This window comes from Larimichthys crocea, chromosome VI, assembly GCF_000972845.2.
Source record: "Larimichthys crocea isolate SSNF chromosome VI, L_crocea_2.0, whole genome shotgun sequence".
NCBI classification, from domain to species: Eukaryota; Metazoa; Chordata; class Actinopteri; family Sciaenidae; genus Larimichthys; species Larimichthys crocea.
Window position 1 is genome coordinate 9,477,431 of NC_040016.1, and position 20,378 is coordinate 9,497,808.

Genomic DNA, 20,378 nt, shown 5'->3' on the forward strand with positions numbered 1-20,378 from the left:
ATCCATCCATCTTGTTTTGAAATCATACAAGAGGTGGAGCAGTCTGTCCACACAATTTGAACTGGGTTTTTTGAACTTTAGCAATTTCATTAAACTGCTGTTGATTTTAGTTGATTGCCACAATGTGTCAAGCTTCAAGCAAACATGACAGTTGTTGTCCAAAGCTGCAGTATAATAATAAAGAGACGACATGGGGCAGTCGGTAGCGTAGTGGGTTAAGCGGCCACCCCGTGTGTAGAGGCTTCAGTCCTCGCTGCAGCTGGCCCAGGTTCGAATCCCGCATCGGACGGCCATTTACTGTGTGTCATTCTCCCTCGCTCTGCTTCCTGTCTACCTTCAGCTGTACTATCAATGAAGGCATAAAAGGCCAAAAAAATAATCTTTAAAAAAATAAATAAAGAGACGACATGTTTATTTAGCGAGCTTTTCCTGGAAAATGGAGCGAAGTGAAACCTGGCTGAAACATCCAGAAAGGGTATGATATGAACAACTAGCAGCTTGTGCAGCCTAATCCAAGTGTGTCATTCAAACACATCCAAAAGTTTTGCCTTATTTATGGTTTGTTCTTTACAGGAAAAGAATATATTACAAATCAGATCACCAGCAAAGAGAAGATCGGCCGAGCATTCAGGGTACATCATCAGGCTTGATTAAACAAAGACATCTAATATGATACAGTTAAATTAAAAACAATATTTAATAAAGAAACTTGTACTTAGACAAGTTATCTCTTTGTGCAGCATTTCTGTGGTTTCAAGAGAAAATGCTGACGGGCCTTTACAGAAGTTTACTGCGTACAGTATAACTTCCCGGGCTGTCACAGAGCTTGATGCAGATTTGCATCTGGAAATACAAGAAAAATGAATATCCTGACTAAAAAAGCACCAAAAACATGAACTGCAGTAGGAATAATTCAAAAGTCCAAATCATATTTATCACATTAATCAGGTAGTTACTTAACAAACCAAAATGAAGAGCGTTAAATAAACTTAAGCCTGCAGATGATAAAGAGACCTCACGTGTGCTTTAAACGCTGTTTAATGGACTGCGAGATTCATTTTTATGCACCTCCTGAAACATTCAACGCACTCAGGGTCAGATTATTGTTCGCAGGAGGGCTTAGAAGGAGCTATTGGAGAGAGACAGAGTTTTTATTGGGAAGTGAAGTGTAACTTTTATCAGAGTTTATACAGCTGCACTATATATTGTGCTTTCGCGGTACCCACTTGTAAAAACTGGAATGCAAACTAATCTTTATTGCATCTCTGGGATGTTTTGTTGAATGTTTTTAAATTTGATTTTTTTTATCAACTGAAGAAACTGTTTGTGTTCAACAACTTGCACAGTCAGCAGAGGTATTAATACAAGAAGAAGAAGGAGGAGGCTGCTGAGAGGGTACATGAGTGTTTGTGTATTTGTGTGCAGCGTTCCTACGTCATGGCTGGTATATCTCTTATTACAGGAATAATAAGGCTCAGTAGCCACTTTCATAAATAGAGAGGACACAAAACAAAGTGTGTTTCTTTGCGTTTATGTCCCAGACGCAGCTGAGCTTTCTAAATGAGGACAGATCAGTCAGTGGAGCTAAGCTTTTTCTGACAAGCCAGCTGTGGAAATCCGGCACCTGGGAGATTGCTTTCGACTTTTCATCCCTCAACTCTACTGTCCACATGATATAGACCGTCTTGACCATAAACTTGACGTTTGCCCTGTTTTTACCATCGCGGCGCACTGGAGCAGTAAACACCCAAACACGATGAAAACACTTTTATGATAATGTGCTGATTACAGCAGCCACTGCTAGTGCTGCGAGAGGCTTGTTAATCTTTTGATGACACAAACCAGCATCGGTGTAAAATAGGCCACTGGGCTTCGTTTTTATGCAATTTATACTATTGATAAATGGTCACTTCATCACAGAAAGCCATGGGGAATTTATTGGACCCAGGTAAGGTATAAACCTTTACAAACAAATTATGGCAGGCTTGTTAAACTTATCAACAAACGTGTATACAGAACTGGAAACATCCTCTATACTTAATGCTCATTTATTTGATTGTAATTGGTGTATAATTACACATCATTAGGCAATAATGCTCAATAAAAGTATGTGATGATTGTGTTAAGTCTCATTTATGAGCAGAAGTGGCTCTTACTCTTCACTAAGATTAACACGAGATGAGGTGTGTTTCCATCCACCTGTTTTTATGAGCCAAAAATAATCACAAAAGCATTTTTGCATATAGCTGAGGTGAAGTTTGTGCGTCAACACAAGCAAAAAGTAACAAAGTGTGATAGTGTGCATAAAACATGTGACTTTAACAATCACCGGAGAGGCTAAGAACATCAGATATGTGTTAAACAGTGAGGGGACGGTAACCATCCTCAAATTAATATATGTTTGCCACATTATTTTTTGTTCATTTGAGGTTTGAGTGGTGCTCTTTTATTACATCATCATGTTTTTCATTAGTTTTGAAGGGCCACCAACTGTTCTCTTCTTGGTCTCGATGAAGGTCTAACACTGAAGTGTTGCAAAGAAATGTCATATCACGAGTTAGACGGTGCGCAGGAGTTTATTTTTTGCAGCTGCTAATCGTGGTCCACCCAACGTTCCATGGAAATGCATTAATTTGCATTTCCCAGATTTTCATTAAACTCGCTGTTATGTGAACGTGAACTCATATTTCAAAAGGTTAACTGTGCACTTTCTGTTGCATTCATGTTTGTATTTATTTATTTATTTTCTATTATATTACAATGTTTACTTCGACTTACACGTGCAACAAAATATGTGCATATTTGCGATACCTCTGCAGAACCGTTAAATGCTCCTCGTCCCCAGCCCTAATTTGTAAACAAGAAGCGTGGCGGAGGTAAATCTGCATCGCCTCTTAACTCCGGTTCATACATTTTATTGTCACACTTTTCTCGCCGTGCATTCTGACTCAGTTCCTCCAAACTCTCAGCATGCCTCAGCCCCATCTGTGTCTAATTACCTCCTTAAAAATCCCTTCCTCTGTTTCAAACAGTTTGAAGAACAAGACCTTGATTCTCTGCTAATAATCCCTATGGGCCCAATTTAGCAACTAATTCAGGCAAATGTTATCTAAAAGTCTTTCAGAGGCACAGATTGCTAACTTCAACCAGGGTACCAATTTCACTACTTGCTTAAAGTTGTGGAGGGGCTGAAAGTTGTCCAATGTGTTGAGGAGCTTCCTTGGGGGGATGTCTACCCAATTACCCTAAACAGACCCATTATTTCCCATAAAATTCCTTGTATTGTAAAACGAGTCTCTCTGGAGAAGTCCTTTGACTGGAACATGCAAATGAAATATAAACTACATATGTACACTCCATCCACATGCATTTTAAAGCAATATCTCGCTGTCACATTCACACCGGACCTGTTCCACTGGAAGGCTATTCCCAGTGATGTTGTTTGGACCTGCTAGCTAATCAACAGGCACATAAATAGATATTATAAATAACGTAAAATGGACTTCCCGTATATAATGTTCTTCACTGGAGACAGGATCAGAGCTGCTGGATGTGATAATTAGATCGCTGAGTGATGTTGAGATTCGAATGAATGAAAAGGAAAGACTGACCTCAGCTCGGAGCTCAGAGACTCCCTGTTTATTGTATTTGGGTCCCTGGTGACACATTTAGTGCAAACACACTTTGATGTGTGGATGAGATTTATTTGGAGTGTGAAAGCAGAAGGAAAATATAGCTTGGACAATAGTGTTTTAGTGTCCTGTGGGATAGTCAAGTCAGATTTTCCTGTTCGTTTTTTAAACCGAATAAGATATATTATTTTAGTTAATTGTGTTAATGAGATAATTAAAGCTTCGGTTTATTGCTTAAGAGCCGGAACACAGTCATAAATTGGTTTTAGAAGACGAGTCATTCATCTCATCTTGATCGCAGCTTTAACAGTTGTTGTAATACAACACAGCTGGACAAACCAAATGTTATTTTAATGCACATACATGTGTTTTTTTTTCTCTCACATATTCTTTTCTTCTGCCTCTGAAGTCTCTTCTGTTAGAACAACTATGAAAAGCTCACTGACTAATATCTGTTATGTAGGTGGGGCATGGGTGCAGTGCCTCTTATATTTATAAGTCTCGATTCTTTCTTTTTCTAAGTGTCCAAACAACAACATCTATCATTTGTTTCCCTCGTTTCGGTTTATTATCTTTGACCTACCTGGCACACGGCGCTTTTCTTTTGATTGTTGGACACAATTTATTTCAACGTTTGCAATTTGTTTGCTTTTTCCTGCAATTACAGTGTTTCTGCTGACAACTGTGCACATTGCATGATTTATCTTGTGGTTCAGTAATAAACAGTAGTAAGTAAGTTAGTAGATATTGAATGGCTACTCCTTCACACAGAATCATAGATCAAAGGCCGGTTAGAGTCATGTTCACTCTGACACCATTAGCAGGCTGATCGTGTGGGTGAAGAGATCTCCATGAATTAAGCTAATGGATGTTCTTCATGATCATTTCAGATATGTGTCATGTGCTGCCAACAACAGCAGCAAGAAAATCCTCAACATGAAAAGCTATAGTTAGCGTACAGCAGCAAGTAATGAGTGATCTTCATATAGATCAGTTCATATATACAATCTATCGTCTGGTTCCTGTGAGACTTTGGGTTGGTATAATTAGAAGTATTAGCTGAAGACAGATCTAGTGAATTTTAAGTAACCAAAGAATCAGAGGTTTCATAACGCAAATGTTATTTTGAGCACAATCACTAAGCATAATGTTAGTTTGTTTCTATATAAAGTAGTAATCATTCCAGCAAATATAAGATGAAAATATCTTAACATCTACTGGATGGATTGGTACATTGATCTTCTGACTTTTCCTTCAACGCCACTATGAGGTGGTTTCAAGTAAAATGTCTTTAGAACTGTTGGAGGAATCTTCATGAAGATCTTCATGATTAGGGATGGGGATTTTTCCGATTCCATTATCAATTCTGCTTAACGATTTGACTCTTTATCGATTCTCTTATCGATTCTCATTTGGGAAAAAAGAAAAACAAACAGTTTGATCAGCATCAACTTTGTTTAGTTAGAAGTATCACGACCTTACAAAACCAACAGCGAGGTCAAAAGATGCCCACAGCCTAGTAAGGATGTGTAACTGTGGCAAATACACAAGAAGCAGAGTTTCCTTCCGTAGTAACCGCAGAGGTGGTCACAGCCTGGCTGCTGCCGCTGCTGCTAGGTTGAGATTCATCTCCAGTCCGAAGCGTGTCAAAAACACGACATTCATTTAAAAGATATTGCATGTTGTGTGCGCAAATGTTCCCGTGTTCCCTGCCGACGCTGTAATCTCCATTTTGCAATGATTGCAAGTCGAGCTGTTGCCATTTTTTGGGGGGGAAAAATGCAACCAAACTTTGGAGCGTTTGAACCGAGTGGGTGACATTCTTGCGTAAGTTACGTGGCGTAATTTGTCGTGCTTGCTGGAATCGAGTGTGCATAACTTCTTGCGGAAGTTACGTGACGAAATTCGTGCTTTCTGGAATCGATAAGAGAATCGATAAACACATGGAACCGGTTCTTGTCGATTCCCATCCCTATTCATGATCCCAGAGGATGGATTGTTATAACTTTGGTGATCCTCTGACTCTTCATCTTGTGCCATCACCAGGTCAAAATGTTTATTTGTCCAACACTTTGGTTCATGACTACATACTGTACTGTTCAGTGCCAATTAGCAAACGTTAGCACCCTAAATTAAGATGGTAAACACGGTTAACATTATACATTCTTGTCAGCATTGTCATTGTGAGCATGTTTGCATGTTGACTGCTAATTAGCCTATTAAGTCCAACATATTAACTTAAATATAATAAATAAATTAACACACAAACACTTGTATTTCACTCTAATTGAGTTGTCCTTGTTTGTTAGACTTGTTTTGCATACTCACAGAGCCTCTTTTTTTTTTTTCCCTGTGTCTCTTTACCGTGTTGCCACAGGTGCAGACTCCCACAGTGATGTGAGTTCAGTGAGTGGCGGCGTGCCCTGGGACAGTAGAGAGACATCCCTGGCTGCGTCCACAGCTGCCTCGCTGGCCTCTTCCTTGCCTCTACGGGATGTAATGGATGCAAACGAAGACATTAAGCCCAGAGACCAGAGCGACAGAGCCTCGAACGAGTCTATGGGCAGCGGCTCATCCTTTGAAGAGCTTGACATGGATCAGGAGGAGGAAGAGGAGAGGGAGGAGAAGGAAGATGGAGAGGAGGGGGAGGGGGAGGAGGAGGTGCCCGAGGGTGGAGATGGAGCTACAGTTGAACTAGTGGCCGAGAAGAAGCCCTTGGGGGAAGGAGAGGAGTAGGGAGGATGCTGAAGAGATAAGAGATGGAGCCACGTAACACTGGCATGCTAGAGAGTTTCTCAGTCGTTGCTCTTGCTGGTTATCTGTCATGTAATCTTGTTGGTGGATCTAAAGCTGCTCATGCCATGACCAACACGCCGTCTTTCTGCGCCTTCTAATTCCTCTCTCTTTGAAGCCTGTACGTTTTTGTCATACTGTAATCTCATTTTTAAATAAATCCTGATCCTGTATTTAAGCTCTGTCAGGACAGAACAACAGACAACCCCCCCCCCCCCATAGGGTTACGTCTTATTGAGTAGACCTAATTATCTCTGTGCGTGGTGTGCAGCAAACGAGAGGCAACATTTGTTCGATTCTGTGTTTTATTTGAAACTGTAAATGTACGTGAGTCACCACCATTCAAGTGCAGATTATTAAGTCACACTTAGAGTTTAAGATTGACATCAAATGAAAGACACTGGCTATCCTGGATAATCATACAAGCATCTTTTTTTGTGTGACAGTTGGTATTGTACCTGACTTTTCAAGGTCATGTCCTGATGGATTCTTTGTCATGTGTTTGTGTGCGTTACCTGACTTTTGGTGTCTTGATATACTGTAATGATGGGGTGAAAATGTACGGGACCTAATATTGACAGACCTATTTCATTGTGTTGTGATTTTTTTTTTTTTTTGTCACACTGGGGATCTACTGAAGTCTGAGGCAGAGAAAAACAAACTTTCATCAATACCAGTAAAGATTTGTCATAGTAAAGTAACATCACAGAAGCCTCTGAGTCACCAGGACTGGGATTTAAAATTGAAAGATTTAGAACTGAAAAACTTTCCTTTAGATACTGTACAGAGCATTTAATTGTCACTCTGCGCTTTAGTTTTTTTCAGCGTAACGTTCACTTCTATAGTCGGTTTGTTAAACCACTGGACAGTTCTTTTGTAGCCAAAATTCACTCACTTCCAGAGACTAGTTGTGATATTATTCATAGGTTGAAGTTGTTGGTGCTGTGAGACATTGGAAATGATGTGCAGCACGTTGCCATTGTTGTGACTTTCTGTCTGTAATAAAACTTTCAAATGAAATGTTACGGTTGGCAGGAATCAGTTGTGCGTAGAGTTTTTTTGCCCCATTATATAACCCCCCATCCTATACTCGTGTTAAAACAAACTCAGTTTTAAAGGACCAGTGTGTAGGATGTAGTGACATTGGGTGATTGCATCCCCTTGCTTCAAAAACTACAGATAAAACTAAGCCTCATCTAGAGACAGTGTCTGATTTGTCCTTTTTGGGCTACTGTAAGAAACATGGCGGTTCAAACAAGGCGGACTCCATTGAAGAAGAACAAGTGGTGTCGTAATATAGATATAGACATTTAGAAATATTAAAGTCTGTTTCTGCCAAATTGTGTAAACAGAGCCAACTAAATCTTTCATACGGGACCTTTTAAATTTTCTGAGACAAAGCCACATCATTACTGCTCTGCTATGAGGGCGTCCGTTTTTATTTGTCTGTCCGCCAACAGAGACGGGGAGATGTAACCAAGTGTGGGTGGCAGTTGGACACACTGTTGTTCAGAAGTTATTGATGAGGCAGTAAGCGCCTAATAACTTATCAAGCTCTCTTGTAATCGCTAACCCACTTTCGTGGTTTCACATTGTAATGACTGCTTGTGTTTCTTTTTAGATAGGCGCGGACTTGAAATCCAAAAGCTGGATTAAAAGAAAGAGCCAATAATGGCATGAGGAATTTGTTGAGCAAAAAAAGCAGAGCTTGTTTTTCAGATTTGCGGGAGCAGTTTCACCTGGCTGTTTAAATAAATGTTTCAATAATATGCACAAAGTAATCCAAACTCTGCTACCTTTCGTGAAACTCAAACTCGAACTTGAAAATGTGATTACAAAATGTTATTGTATCCGAATCTTGTCACCTTGGCAGGAGCTGCATTGATCTGAGCGGCATTTGAATGAGAGGTTTGGCATTTGTGTCACAATTTATTTAATCAGCTGTGTGTACAGCAGAAGAGGGAGAATAGGCTCCAGCAGACTATTGATGTTTGATAGACACGCGTTCTTTAGCCAGTGCTCCTTAATGAGCATCGTGACCTATATGTACAAATGTGTTCATTCAAATCCAGCAACATAACTGGCACGGTGAACTAACTGATTAATACACCATCAGCCACAGAGAAAAAGTCCTTCTTCTCAAATTTAAGGGATCCTTACAACAAATGTTTATTTTAAGTATGAAAATTATTAGAAACCACTTTATTATTACTGTATCTGAAAGGTTTAATCTCTCAATTACGAATATGGGTGTGTTCCACATTGGTCTGGGTATTGTAGACTCCTCCAAGGTGCAAAAAAAGAGCACAATCCATAATGGCACAACATACGCTTCATATGGGAGAATAGTAATGAGTGGAGAAACAAAGCTGTTACTTTCATATGGGCTTCACTGAATGGTTTGATAAGTAAAAACTCATTTGAATCACATGCTACGGCCTTCTCGTTCAACAGATATCCACCCAGGTGAACACCAATGGGAGACTTTGGAGCAATGTGTCGTCCGGTGCTCTCCATCACCATCATGAAAACACCAAATGAGGTGATATCTTTTGGAGCAGGGGTGATCATCCCTCCAGAAGAGTTTAGAGACTTCAGAGAACCTAATGCAATCATGTGTCTCCCATCTTCTGCTCTTGTTTATAATACAGAAATCACGCATCACCTCTCTTGTGTCTGCCATCTCATTTACCAACATATCGCCCTGGTTGTTTATTCACAATCCACAGGTGCTCTGATATTCATCAAGTTCTAAAATATCTCACCTAACAGTCTGTGGGTAACATTTCATTGGTAGCTATGCTGCCCACAGAGGTGTGAGCAGTCTGCAGGGACAGATGCCCTCACCACATGTCTGTTGCACTTTCACTTTTTAATCCTGGCATCCAAACCTTTGTCCAAAGGCAAAAATGAAAATGAGTCTGGAAGAGACTTGCGATGACACACTGGGTCAAGAAAGTGATTTAATTAATTGCGAAACCCACAGGGGTGTCCTGCAGCTTTGGGGCCACGCGGATTATTGCTCTTCCCATGATGTTAATTATTAATCTCATTACATTACACGTGGAGAGTGAGATAGGAGGGGAGAGATGTCTTCAACAAACACATTTAGATGCCGACCACTGCGTGTCTCAAGCTGCATTTTCGCAGGAGAGAGGAAAGGGTCGCAGCTCACCATCTCCAAAGCGCATGTCTCCCCCCCACCCCACCCCATCCCGCGCGCCTCACTGTGCCATCTGGGACTGACCTCACACTCTCCAGTGCCGTGTCACAACTTGTTTGCGGATCCCAAATAAAAAAAATTTCCACGGCTGAAGATAAGCAGTCTCGAAAGAATCGTTATTTTGATACATTGTGCCCTCCCCCCTGACCGCTTGAACAAATAGGGGGCGACTCTTAAACCTTCTCCCCACTGATATCCACATCAGGCAGCTGACAAACCAGAACAAAGCGGCTCAAAGAAATCTTTCCAATCAGGCTCTAAATGACATCATGCTTTCAAATAAAATTCGGAGACAGACTATCTCCAGGACTGTTTGTGCTTGGACCAACTGCGCCTTTGTTCAAGTGTCCAAACCTTCTGAGAGTTGAGGCTCCCCCAGATTGGTGGCACATCTGCAGCGAGACCATTTCTTAAAAAAAAAATATTATCCAGTTGCTGAAGATTTTTCATCACTAATTCGAGTAACAGGTAAAATCTCAACTTTGCCGGATTTCTTGAGCAGTAAATCAGGTAACCTGGCAACCTATCAGACTCTTAAACGTCGCGTTTTTATTCTAGATCGAGCTTTAAATTCATATTTCTGCTCAAGAGCATCGGCACAATGAAGTGGGCGTCATTTGCTTGTGTTTTAAAGCCTAAAATGTGACTTTTGAACCGCTGGCAGCAGGATCACACCTCCAGGAATCCGGCAGGCAGCAGCTCGTGGTGTGTTTCCCTCAGCACCGCGGACAGCTCCTGGCGCGCGGCACAGCTGCACGCGGTTCAAACTTCAGGCAGCGACGCTCGCGCCCCCTTCATTCATTCCCCGAGCCTCTCTGTGTAGTTCACAGCCGCACCGGGTAGTCGGGCTTCTTTTAAAAAAAGGATATGCGTTGGGTTTACACGCTCCATTCATCGCACGGCAACGCTGGAAACTGAGGAACCTTGCTCAGGTAAGAGATGTTGTGAAGGATGCGTGCGTGCGTGCGTGTGTGTGTTTTGGTCTCGGCTGATTTGTGCGTCGAAGGTGCATTTTTGTCAACTTCTACGAGCTGATTTTCTGAGTTTATTCAGGGTTTGAGTTTAACAGGGAGTCGACCTTATCTTGTTCTATTATGTTGACAAAAATCTGCGTAGTTGGCATCATTAAAGTCAATACACTCGTGCGTAAAATGTCATTTTCTGCCATTACTATGATGAATTCTTCATATAGACGAGCTCATTAACCTCCTTTTTTTTGTTGACCACCACATATGTGCCTCCAACCATACACTTACATTGCACAACATGTGCAAGGCTGCTGACAAACTACAAAAAAAAAAAAAGAAAAGGCGCTGCAGTGCACAACAACCGCCATGTCTCCAATCCCGCTCATTTGGCGAAAATGTGCGATAACAAAAAAAAAAGTGGGAAACACTGCTGAGAAAGTCGATTTAAAACTTGAGATTTAGTTTGTGTGCTGCAAAGTGTTGGAGAGAAGACAAACATCTTGTCGTTTGGTTTCTTTTCTTTTTTCATTTCTGCTATCAGGGTTAGTTGTGATGCTGATTATTGTCTTTTCCCTGTCGAAATAAAAGAATCCAAACTGATCTAAACACATCTGTTTGGATTGTAATCATACTGTTGTGAATTAGCAGTGAGATGTTGTTTGTGTGGCTATAGATGGATGTGATTCCGTGTAATTCTTTGATTATCATCAGGAGTTTAAATATACATTTTTAAACACATGAGGAATATAAATGAACAACCCGAGGCGCAAATATTTAGAGGCTGCGCACTAATACTGGACAAAGTCATTAAGGGAAGCAAAATGTACTGTGGATGCTCCCTCCAGTCCCAGGGGGTATCTGTGCTGCATGTTCAGCAGATAAAACACAATAGAAAGAAGAATGCAGTGTAATCAGTTCATTGAACACACAGATCCACACAGAAACAGAAAAAAATATATATAGGATAGCGTTTAATCGAACATGACTATATCAGATTCTGAATTTCTTACACAGCATATTAGTAAATCTACCTCCTGCAAGACAGAGAATCTGAAAAGATGTGCGAGCCCAGCACTCGCAGCCGAAGATGTTGATTAAAGTAAATTATTCAGGTCATGGCTGACTGAAGAAGACCATGCCTCCACTGCCATCATCTGAATCCAGAAGCAAAAAAAAGTAACAGGATGAGGCAAGGCTGTCTGACCTGTGCTCCCTCTCACGGCTCAGCCCCGAATGCAGCCTGCATCACCTGTTACTTTTGACTTGATGTTAAGGGGTGGAGGGGGGGCTCACTGCCAGTGTAACATGAGGACCTGTTAATTACTTTGGGTGCTGGACGACCAGAGCTGTGAGAGTTTTGGCACAAACAATGTGAAAATGACTCATATCTGCAAAGAGAAATCAAAGCAGCAGGAGCTTCTTTTGTTTTTCCTTCTCACTTGTTATATTTTAACTTGAATGTCTGATCTTTTTAATACAGAAGGCAAGTCTGTTGTCACAGCAAGCCTCCTTTAAAACTCTTTAAAGGCTGCATGTGTGTTATATGAGTTACCACACACACACACACACACCATCAGGTGAGGATGGCAGCTGGATCTCTGCCAGTATTATACACATAGACCCTGTTCTATACCGTACACCTGACGCCCATAACATCTGCTGAATGAAATATTTAAAGTCCCTCTACACTATTGTACATGTTGGTATTTATGTATTGATTTGTATCCTGTAAGATGATCTGCAAGTGTTAACAATCAATTTATGTGAAAGGGAAAGGGACAATGAAAGATAAGGAATTACACAAAGTCTTGTTTCTAATCTAAGATGGACAGAATGAATGAAATGTCTTCAGTGGGTCTGCAAAGTCCGGCAATCCTACATACATCAACGGCTAGATCATATATTAAACTGAAAAAAAAAAAGCAGCAGATCTCTACTCAAGTAGAAAGATTTAAGCATGGACTTACTCAAGCGAAAGCAAAGGGAAGCTTTGAATTAATTAATGATGTGTGCATGACTCCCAGATTAAAATTAAACTACTGCACCGACTGCAAATGACTCATTCCTATTTTACATTTCCTGTGTGAGAAGTTCCTAGGTGAGTGCTGGGCCATCGGCTGCATCAATATTTTCAATTGTAAGTAGTAATAATAAATGTTGTTGGTTTATTGTGTTTGCAACTCATATCGATGTGTGGTTTCCACTTCTGGATATTTAGGGAAAGATATGAAATATGTTTGATAACGCTGTTTCCCGTCAAATCATTCGACCTCGAGCTCTCTTTATTCCTCATGCAGATAATGTACAGTCCAAAGAAACTGTCTGGACCCGTCAACAATGGTGGCAGCTGATCTGCTGTTGATGAGAGAACTGAAACTGGACTAAACTTACCAGCTGAGTGTTTTGAGACCCAATATTGATGCAGTAGCAACCTTTTCTGTCTATGGTGACTTAATATAAAAGTCATATTTCCTTGAAACCCCTTGTCATAGGTTGGCAATAAGTGAAGTGAAGAAGTGATTTTCTGCACTCAGATAATTTTATTTTAATAACGTTTAGGGGCCTGAAAGGGTAAAGCTACAGTATTTCAGAGGAAAGAAGCAAAGGTCTGACAAAAAATAAACATTCTTCTTATTTTCTATCTTGGGAATCAACTTATAACCCACTAGATTAATATCCCGACCCCTGATGGGAATCACTTTATTAGTTTTCTGGTGACAAGTAGCTGTGAGGTTTTAGCACTGCATGTCTCAAGTTTGAGTTACTGCTCGTAATTGTTCATATCGGGCTGTTATCGATTGTTTAGCTACGTGGCTACGTTGTCAGAAATGCAATCGTTTGACATTTTGTGAAAGTTCCCGAGAGTTAGATGAGAAGATTAATGTCACACTTGTGTCTGTGAAGTATGAAGCTGCCACCAGCAGCTCTACAATTTGCTGATAAACACTTATATATTGAACAAGAACCCTACATCTCTTCTTCTTTGTTAGAAACAATCACAAAAAAACAGTTTTTTTTCGATTTTTAGTGTTAAACTTAATAAACAATTTATCCATGAATATCCTCTAAATCTGTAACGTTTAAGAGAAATACTTTGAATTTGTTGTGAAACTAAATTTACTTTGGTTCTCTACTTTTGTAGGAGTCAATCAAGTCAAACAGAAATGTTAAGTTCCCTGATTTAGTGGAGTGTTAGTGGAGGGTTGAATTTAAATGAGATAACATAAAAAAGTAGAGAAGGGAACACAACGATTCTCTGAAATAAAGATGGAAACACAACTGTGTAATCCTGCGTGGTGGTGTTCCCCTACCAAAAAAACAAAACACAACTCAGTCTGGATGCAATGAAACTGTCAAATTAAGAGAAATTGAAGCATCTATTTGAAAACAATCCTTACTGTTCTGGGATATTGTTTTTTTTTTAGTTATATAAATGATGCAATTTAAAAAAACATAGAAAAACTAAATGTGAGCTCTCAGCTCCTCACGTTCCAGATAATGTAACTTTAATACCCTCACTAATATCAATTGTCAGAACAGGACCAACACTTTCCAAAGAAAATCATGCCGTTTCAGGACACTTTCGTGTAACCGTGTGATGGTGCGACGATGAATAATGCAAAGGTACAATAAAAACCTCTGAAACAAAAGCACCATCCATCCATCATTGTGTTCCGGCCAATCATGGGACCTGCAGTAATGATCTCTGAGAAACAAAGAGAGACGATAAATGTTTGATGAGGAAGGCAGAGAATGGGGCTCCTGGGAGGCGAAGGGACACATGCAAGGGATTCCCCCTTTACAGGTGGAGAGAGAGAGGAGGAGATGGATGGAGGGGGATGTGCGGTACAGTCAGTTTTGAAAGATGGGACCAGCTGTTTGTTAAACAGAAGCATAAAAGCATACATGGAATGAGGTGGATTGTATGATAATCAGGAGCTGAATATGAGCTCTCTGACTATCTCTAGTGGATGTAAGCACAGCTGTGTGACAGTGATGCAGCGAGCCTCCGAATTGATTCACGTCTTCTTAATTGCAGTATCTGCTACTCAGAGATGCCGTGAAAGGACGCGTCGCTCTCTAATTGCTAATTGAATAAATGACCTTATCAGAAAAGGTCAGCGCGGTTGTATTTTTGGGGAGACATTTCATTGTTTTACTGATATAACTTCAGCAGATATCATTGATCCAGTCAGTCTTCTCAATATTAATTGAACTGGAATCACACACCGGCCTCTGAGTGGTGTTCAGAGATAATCCACGTAGGATTTTCTGTAGATCATGTTAACCATGGTGCTGCTTTAAGTCACCATGTTAGCTATTGTTTGTTGACATGAGTAATTACACAAGGCCCGAATGAGATAAACTCATAGAACCTCTAAATTGTTGGCAGAAGACCTCGTGGGACTTGATTGGATTGTGAATGCGAGATGACTATACTCCTCTGCTAAGCAACGCAGATAAGGGTGTTATGGGTAACTGTGGTCGCAGAGGAGCCTTCATGAACGCCTCCAAATCTCCCAAAAGGTGTTGTATAGACATTTGTATTGAGGGTTGAAAACAAGTTGTATGTATAAAAGAATGAACATGCGTCTATGTGAACCGAGATTCTCTTTTCTTGCAATAAAACTTTCCTGGAATTCCTGTCAAATGTGGAAATTTTCTGCTTTTCACTAGTTGCCGATCTTAGTTTTTTTACATCCTAGTTTGGCTTCATATATACAGTATATATATACTGTATATATACATTTTAGTGTCAACATATCTCCCAAAAATACCAGAAACGTATTAGTACTCTGTAAAATACTCTATATAAATCTTTAAAAATAGAAATAGATCCATTATTTAAAAAGGTTTCATAAAACTGTTGCATTGCAACATGCTCATGGTTATGAGGGTATATGTCATCCAGTACAACAGTGTGGCTGACTGGCTGTATTTCTGTGACAATAGAGGACGACTAAAACAGCAAAATAAACTACATTAGGCGCACGCATAAGGTGCATTTTTGGTAGGATAATTTCATTGGTTGGTTTTGGTCTCATTATGAAATTCGTTGACAGTGAGAAAACATAATATCGCCCGCCTTATCCTTGCATGTCTAAGGAAATTCAATCAAATATCAATAGAAAAATATCACAGTTTCATGGGTCACAGGTGCCTCCAGGATTGGACGCTTCATGCTCAGTAATATGTGTGTGTGTGTGTGTATGTGTGTATGTGTGCACTCATGAATCTTCTTTCCCATTAGCAGACCATTTTCAGTCTTTCCCCACCCAGGGCCGTTCTCTTTGTCAGTTGGAAATGTGATTTTAGGGAAGCCTGACTCCCATTACCTTTGCTTCCTCTTAGCAAGCCTCCAAGTCATTCCACTGGGGATCTCCAACCTGCTCACCCAGGCCCAGGGCTGCATATACAGTACAGATGACCTCCTCTCTTCAACACTTGCTATCGCCTGGGGGGATATTACCATATTAATGCTCCACTCCACTCCTGGGGCCAAATAAGTGTCATAAAAAAAAGCAGCCTGGATAGCATCTTTCTCAAATCCCACCCTCGTCCCTCTTTCACTGCTGCCCACACTGCCATCCACTCCTCTTTTTCTCATTTTTTTTCCCTGCCCTCTCGCATCTGCTATCTTTCCTTGTATTTTTTATTTTTTTCTTCCCCGGCCCCCATCCACTCCTCCCATTCCTTCACACAGTCTGGTTTGAAGTGTGTAAGAGGCTGGCAGGCTTTACGCTCTTGAATTAAAAAGGCCATCTGGTGAAGAGGGAAACAGAGATGGCTGCATAGGAGGAGAGAGGAAAAATGAGAGGCATCGTTTTTCTTTGAAGTTAACGTGTAGACAGAATCCTGGCTGGAATATTACATCTAAAGTGTAAATATTACTTTTACTCTCATCTGTCACTTACACACGCTACTTTGGCATTACACCGATCTAGTATATAAGCTAGAAACAAAGTAATAGACAACCAAAAAATATCATAACCACTCTCGTGCCTGACAAAGTCTACACATTTATTTAAGAAATGGTTTGACTTTTGGAGTTTGGAGTTCAGCCTTCACTGCTCATTACTTTGTAATGACGGATTATATATATAGATGTTTATTCCATAAGGAATGTGTATGCTAAGGTTGGATACAGGAGTTTAGTGAACAAAGGCAGAGAGAGAAATACAGTTCACTGATTAGATGGAGGCCTCCGGTGGGATCCTAGAGAGGGGAGGAGACTGACGACGTGTCAGCCAGAAACCCTTTTGTCACTATGGTCTCTTGAGGCTGTAGACTTAAGTGCTTCACTGGTGTTACTGACGAAAAAAGAAATTTCACTGCATACATCTATTCAGAATAGACACATTTAGTCAGCTTACAGCCCAGACTTGTAGTTTCTTTCACCATTTGGGGCATTTATGAATTGTGTTTCACATGCTGCAGAGCAACAAGAATATACTCCCCAAACATCACACTCATGTTATTGTACACAATTATGCCCCCTTTGCTTGTCTGTGGTTGACTTTGTATGCAAAGTAAGCAGTACTGACTTGGCCCAAATGTGCAGACTGTTGCAATGGACTCTCACTTGTTGACAAGCTGTTGAGGGAACAAGTGGAAAGTCTGACACACACACATTTTGTGTGGAAGAAAAAAGAGCTTTTAAGTTTCACTGACGGTTCATCAAAAGTAATGCTACATGCCACGTCTTATTTCTTATTAAAAGACTGCAGTGTTTGCACCAAAAGCGTCTCTAAAGCAGTGCTTCTTTATCAAAACACTTGCTGATGGATCAGAGATGAGATATAAAAGCAATATTTGAAACAGAGGCTTGTATCCTTGAGTTATTGTTACTGTTTGCGATGTGTTTAAAAGGCGGAACATGAAAAGCTCTGACTGGAGTCGGATCAGTTCGGTCAATTCACAGTGCTGGTTTCCCCCAGTTCTCCCACAGGGCCACAGTCTGACCATGAACCATGCATGGTCAGACTGTGGCCCACTTGTCCTGGTCTGTCTTCCACTTCCTCCTCACCCTCTTCTTTTTACTGGCAAGTTTCCATGGAAACAACAGGGGGAGAGAGAGAGAGAGACGATAGAGGATAGAGAGAGAAAGACATGACAGTAACAGAAAAAAAACCCAAGAATGTGGTCTGCAGTCTCACTCCTGTAGAGAGCTTTACATTGTTTTAATAGGTAAGTCAGTATCTGAAACAGAAAGGAGGAAATATGAGTATTAATATCCCCCTGCCATGGTCTCATAATCTCTCATCAATACAGTTAATTACTGCTTGTCAGCCTACTTGACTTGTTGAGACAGTGGATATGAGAGAGATCATTCTAGCTCAATAATTTACACCGATAAACTTCTCCCACACACAACACTCTGCTTAATTACTCCTCTAGGATTTGTGGGAACTGACACGAGGACTGAACAATAACGCTGCGTCTGTTCTGGTGAAAATCCATACATGAACTGCGTCGGCTTTAACTCCTTACATGAATGTGTCACATTAGATCGTGCACAGTATTGAGATTTTATAATATATGTAATAATAATAATCTGATAATCTGATCTATAATTGAACTATTTCAGACTAAATATCTTACTCATGTTTATGTGGTTGAAGGAAAATATTATACAATTAATAAAAACAGCTGGACCGCTTTTATGTTTTATAAAGGCGTCACATAATCTAACTGGAAGGAATATTTTCACATTTTGGTCCTTTAAGAGATTTCTAGTCCTGCAGAATAAATTCACTGTACATGCTGTTGCAGTGACTTGGCAGCACAGCAAGCTGTCCTTTTTTTCTTTCATCTTCTTCCAAGGAACCCGTTTTGATGCTGACCCTAACCTCTGACCTGACAGATCAGTTGTGTTATCATTAGTTTAAACGATCACAAACAGTAAATGCTTTAATAATTTAAGGACAGGCTTCGCTCTGCAGGGTTCTTCCAACAATGTTCCTCCAGTGTACTGTTTGTCTCAGTGTGAGTCAGATTTGTTTTACTAACGTGTTTTTTTTTTTTTTTAGCTGGGAATAAGAAATGCTCACGTTATTTTGGATTTGCATCCCGCTTTGTATTTAAAAAAAAAAAGATTTAGAGCACTACAGACAGCAGAACAAATGAATGAACGTGCATGTATTGTTACATAAAATCACACTAATTCAGCCAGTTGGCAACAAAATGGATTTCTATGCTTGAAATAGATTTCAATACTTTATCTCATTGTGTCTGCATGTGGATTTTGCTTTTTTTGTTGTGCACAAATTGTGTTTTTGTAAGAGTGCGCAAGTGGTTAATGTGATTTGACGAAACCTTCCTTGGGGACATGATTTGTTATCTCTATCTCTTTCAGTGTGCAGGAGCATGTGCACATGTTATAAAAGAGTTGTGCGATCATCTGCCTTGGAAGGGAAGTAATTTGAGGTCAGGCAGACAATGAAACATTAGGAAAGGAAAGAAAGTTTCAAAATAAAAGACACGTGTACTCTGAATGAAGCCTCTCACAATGAAGGTTTGATTGTGCTGCATAATAATAATAAAATACTATTTAGGGCATGTTTGCATTGTCCTCGGTGAACTCTTCTTCAAGCTTCTGTTTTAAAGCACAGTGCCATGTTTGATGTCAACTAATAATGAGCTGTCTTTATTATTTTCCGTCCTGCATATCACATCCATCATCAATAAGCATCAAACGACACAAATATTTACTCACTTGTGCAGATGTCACATTTCCCTGGGACGAGTTGGTCCCTGGCTGACACAATGTGTGTGAGACAAAGGGATCGTTGTACTCTAGCTCAAAGGCTGTGACTGAATTTCTCTCTGTTTGATCTGCAGGCTGTAATCTACAAAAAACTTTGAAGAAGAGAAGGACGAAGAGGATGGCACTGATGCTGTAAATGGCCTCTGTCAGAATAAAAACTCTGGTGCTTTGAGATCTGGTGCTGCTGCGCCTGACTGTTCTTTTCTTCAAAGCTTGACCAGACACTGACCAAAAACCACAGGCGGGACGGTGACCTTGTTTTGTCCAGGGATATGTCATTGGGGAAATCCCCTGTGTTGGGGGTGCGCCCTGTGCCCCGACCCCTCTGGCTGTCCCACCTCAGCCTGCTGTGCTTATGTGTGTCTCTCTTTGCCCAGGCTCCCCAGGGTTTGCCTGTGGTGGGTTATAACACTGACTCCAAGAGGGAGATCACCCTGGATGGAGATCTGATGATTGGCGGCCTGTTCCCTGTACACCAGAAGGGTGAAGGGGCAGAGGACTGTGGGAAGATCAATGCTCAGAGAGGGATCCAGAGACTGGAGGCCATGCTGCTAGCGCTAGATGAAATCAACAAGGACGATCGCATCCTGCCTGGGATCAGATTGGGAGCTCATATACTGGACACTTGCTCTAAGGACACTTATGCTCTGGAGCAGTCTCTGGAGTTTGTCCGGGCCTCCCTCACCAAAGTGGATGACAGCGAGTACACATGCCCAGATGGCTCCTATGCCATCCATGACGACGTCCCTCTGGCTATCTCTGGGGTCATAGGAGGCTCCTACAGTGATGTCTCCATTCAGGTAAGAACTAATGAAAACACACCAATGGAGCAGGTGGGGCTCTCTACAATGCATCCGTAATAGACTAATTAATTTTTAAAATTTGCTTTGTGGAAGCTCATTGTTTCCTGTCCATGAAACGAGTTTGTCAAAAGCTACATTAATGTGGTCAGACAGGCAATTACAGAAGGTGTATTTAACCATTAGCAGCTACTG

At 40.7% G+C, this 20,378-nt stretch overlaps 2 protein-coding genes across 3 annotated transcripts in view; both read left to right on the top strand.

Moving 5' to 3' along the window:
- The window catches only part of tex264a (testis expressed 264, ER-phagy receptor a), a 71,095-nt gene extending 63,634 nt beyond the window's left edge, over nucleotides 1-7,461 (top strand). For both annotated transcript variants that reach the window (XM_010745286.3, XM_010745287.3), the window contains one exon: nucleotides 6,010-7,461. In XM_010745286.3, coding sequence (XP_010743588.1) covers nucleotides 6,010-6,368 — 359 coding nt within the window. In that variant the 3' untranslated portion in view covers nucleotides 6,369-7,461. The remainder of the gene's footprint in view (nucleotides 1-6,009) is intronic.
- Nucleotides 7,462-9,649: 2,188 nt separating this feature from the next.
- The window catches only part of grm2a (glutamate receptor, metabotropic 2a), a 33,139-nt gene continuing 22,410 nt past the window's right edge, over nucleotides 9,650-20,378 (top strand). Inside the window, exons 1-2 of the mRNA XM_019263479.2 lie at nucleotides 9,650-10,580; nucleotides 19,458-20,183. Of these exons, the coding sequence (XP_019119024.2) occupies nucleotides 19,656-20,183 (528 nt within the window). The 5' untranslated portion in view covers nucleotides 9,650-10,580; nucleotides 19,458-19,655. The remainder of the gene's footprint in view (nucleotides 10,581-19,457; nucleotides 20,184-20,378) is intronic.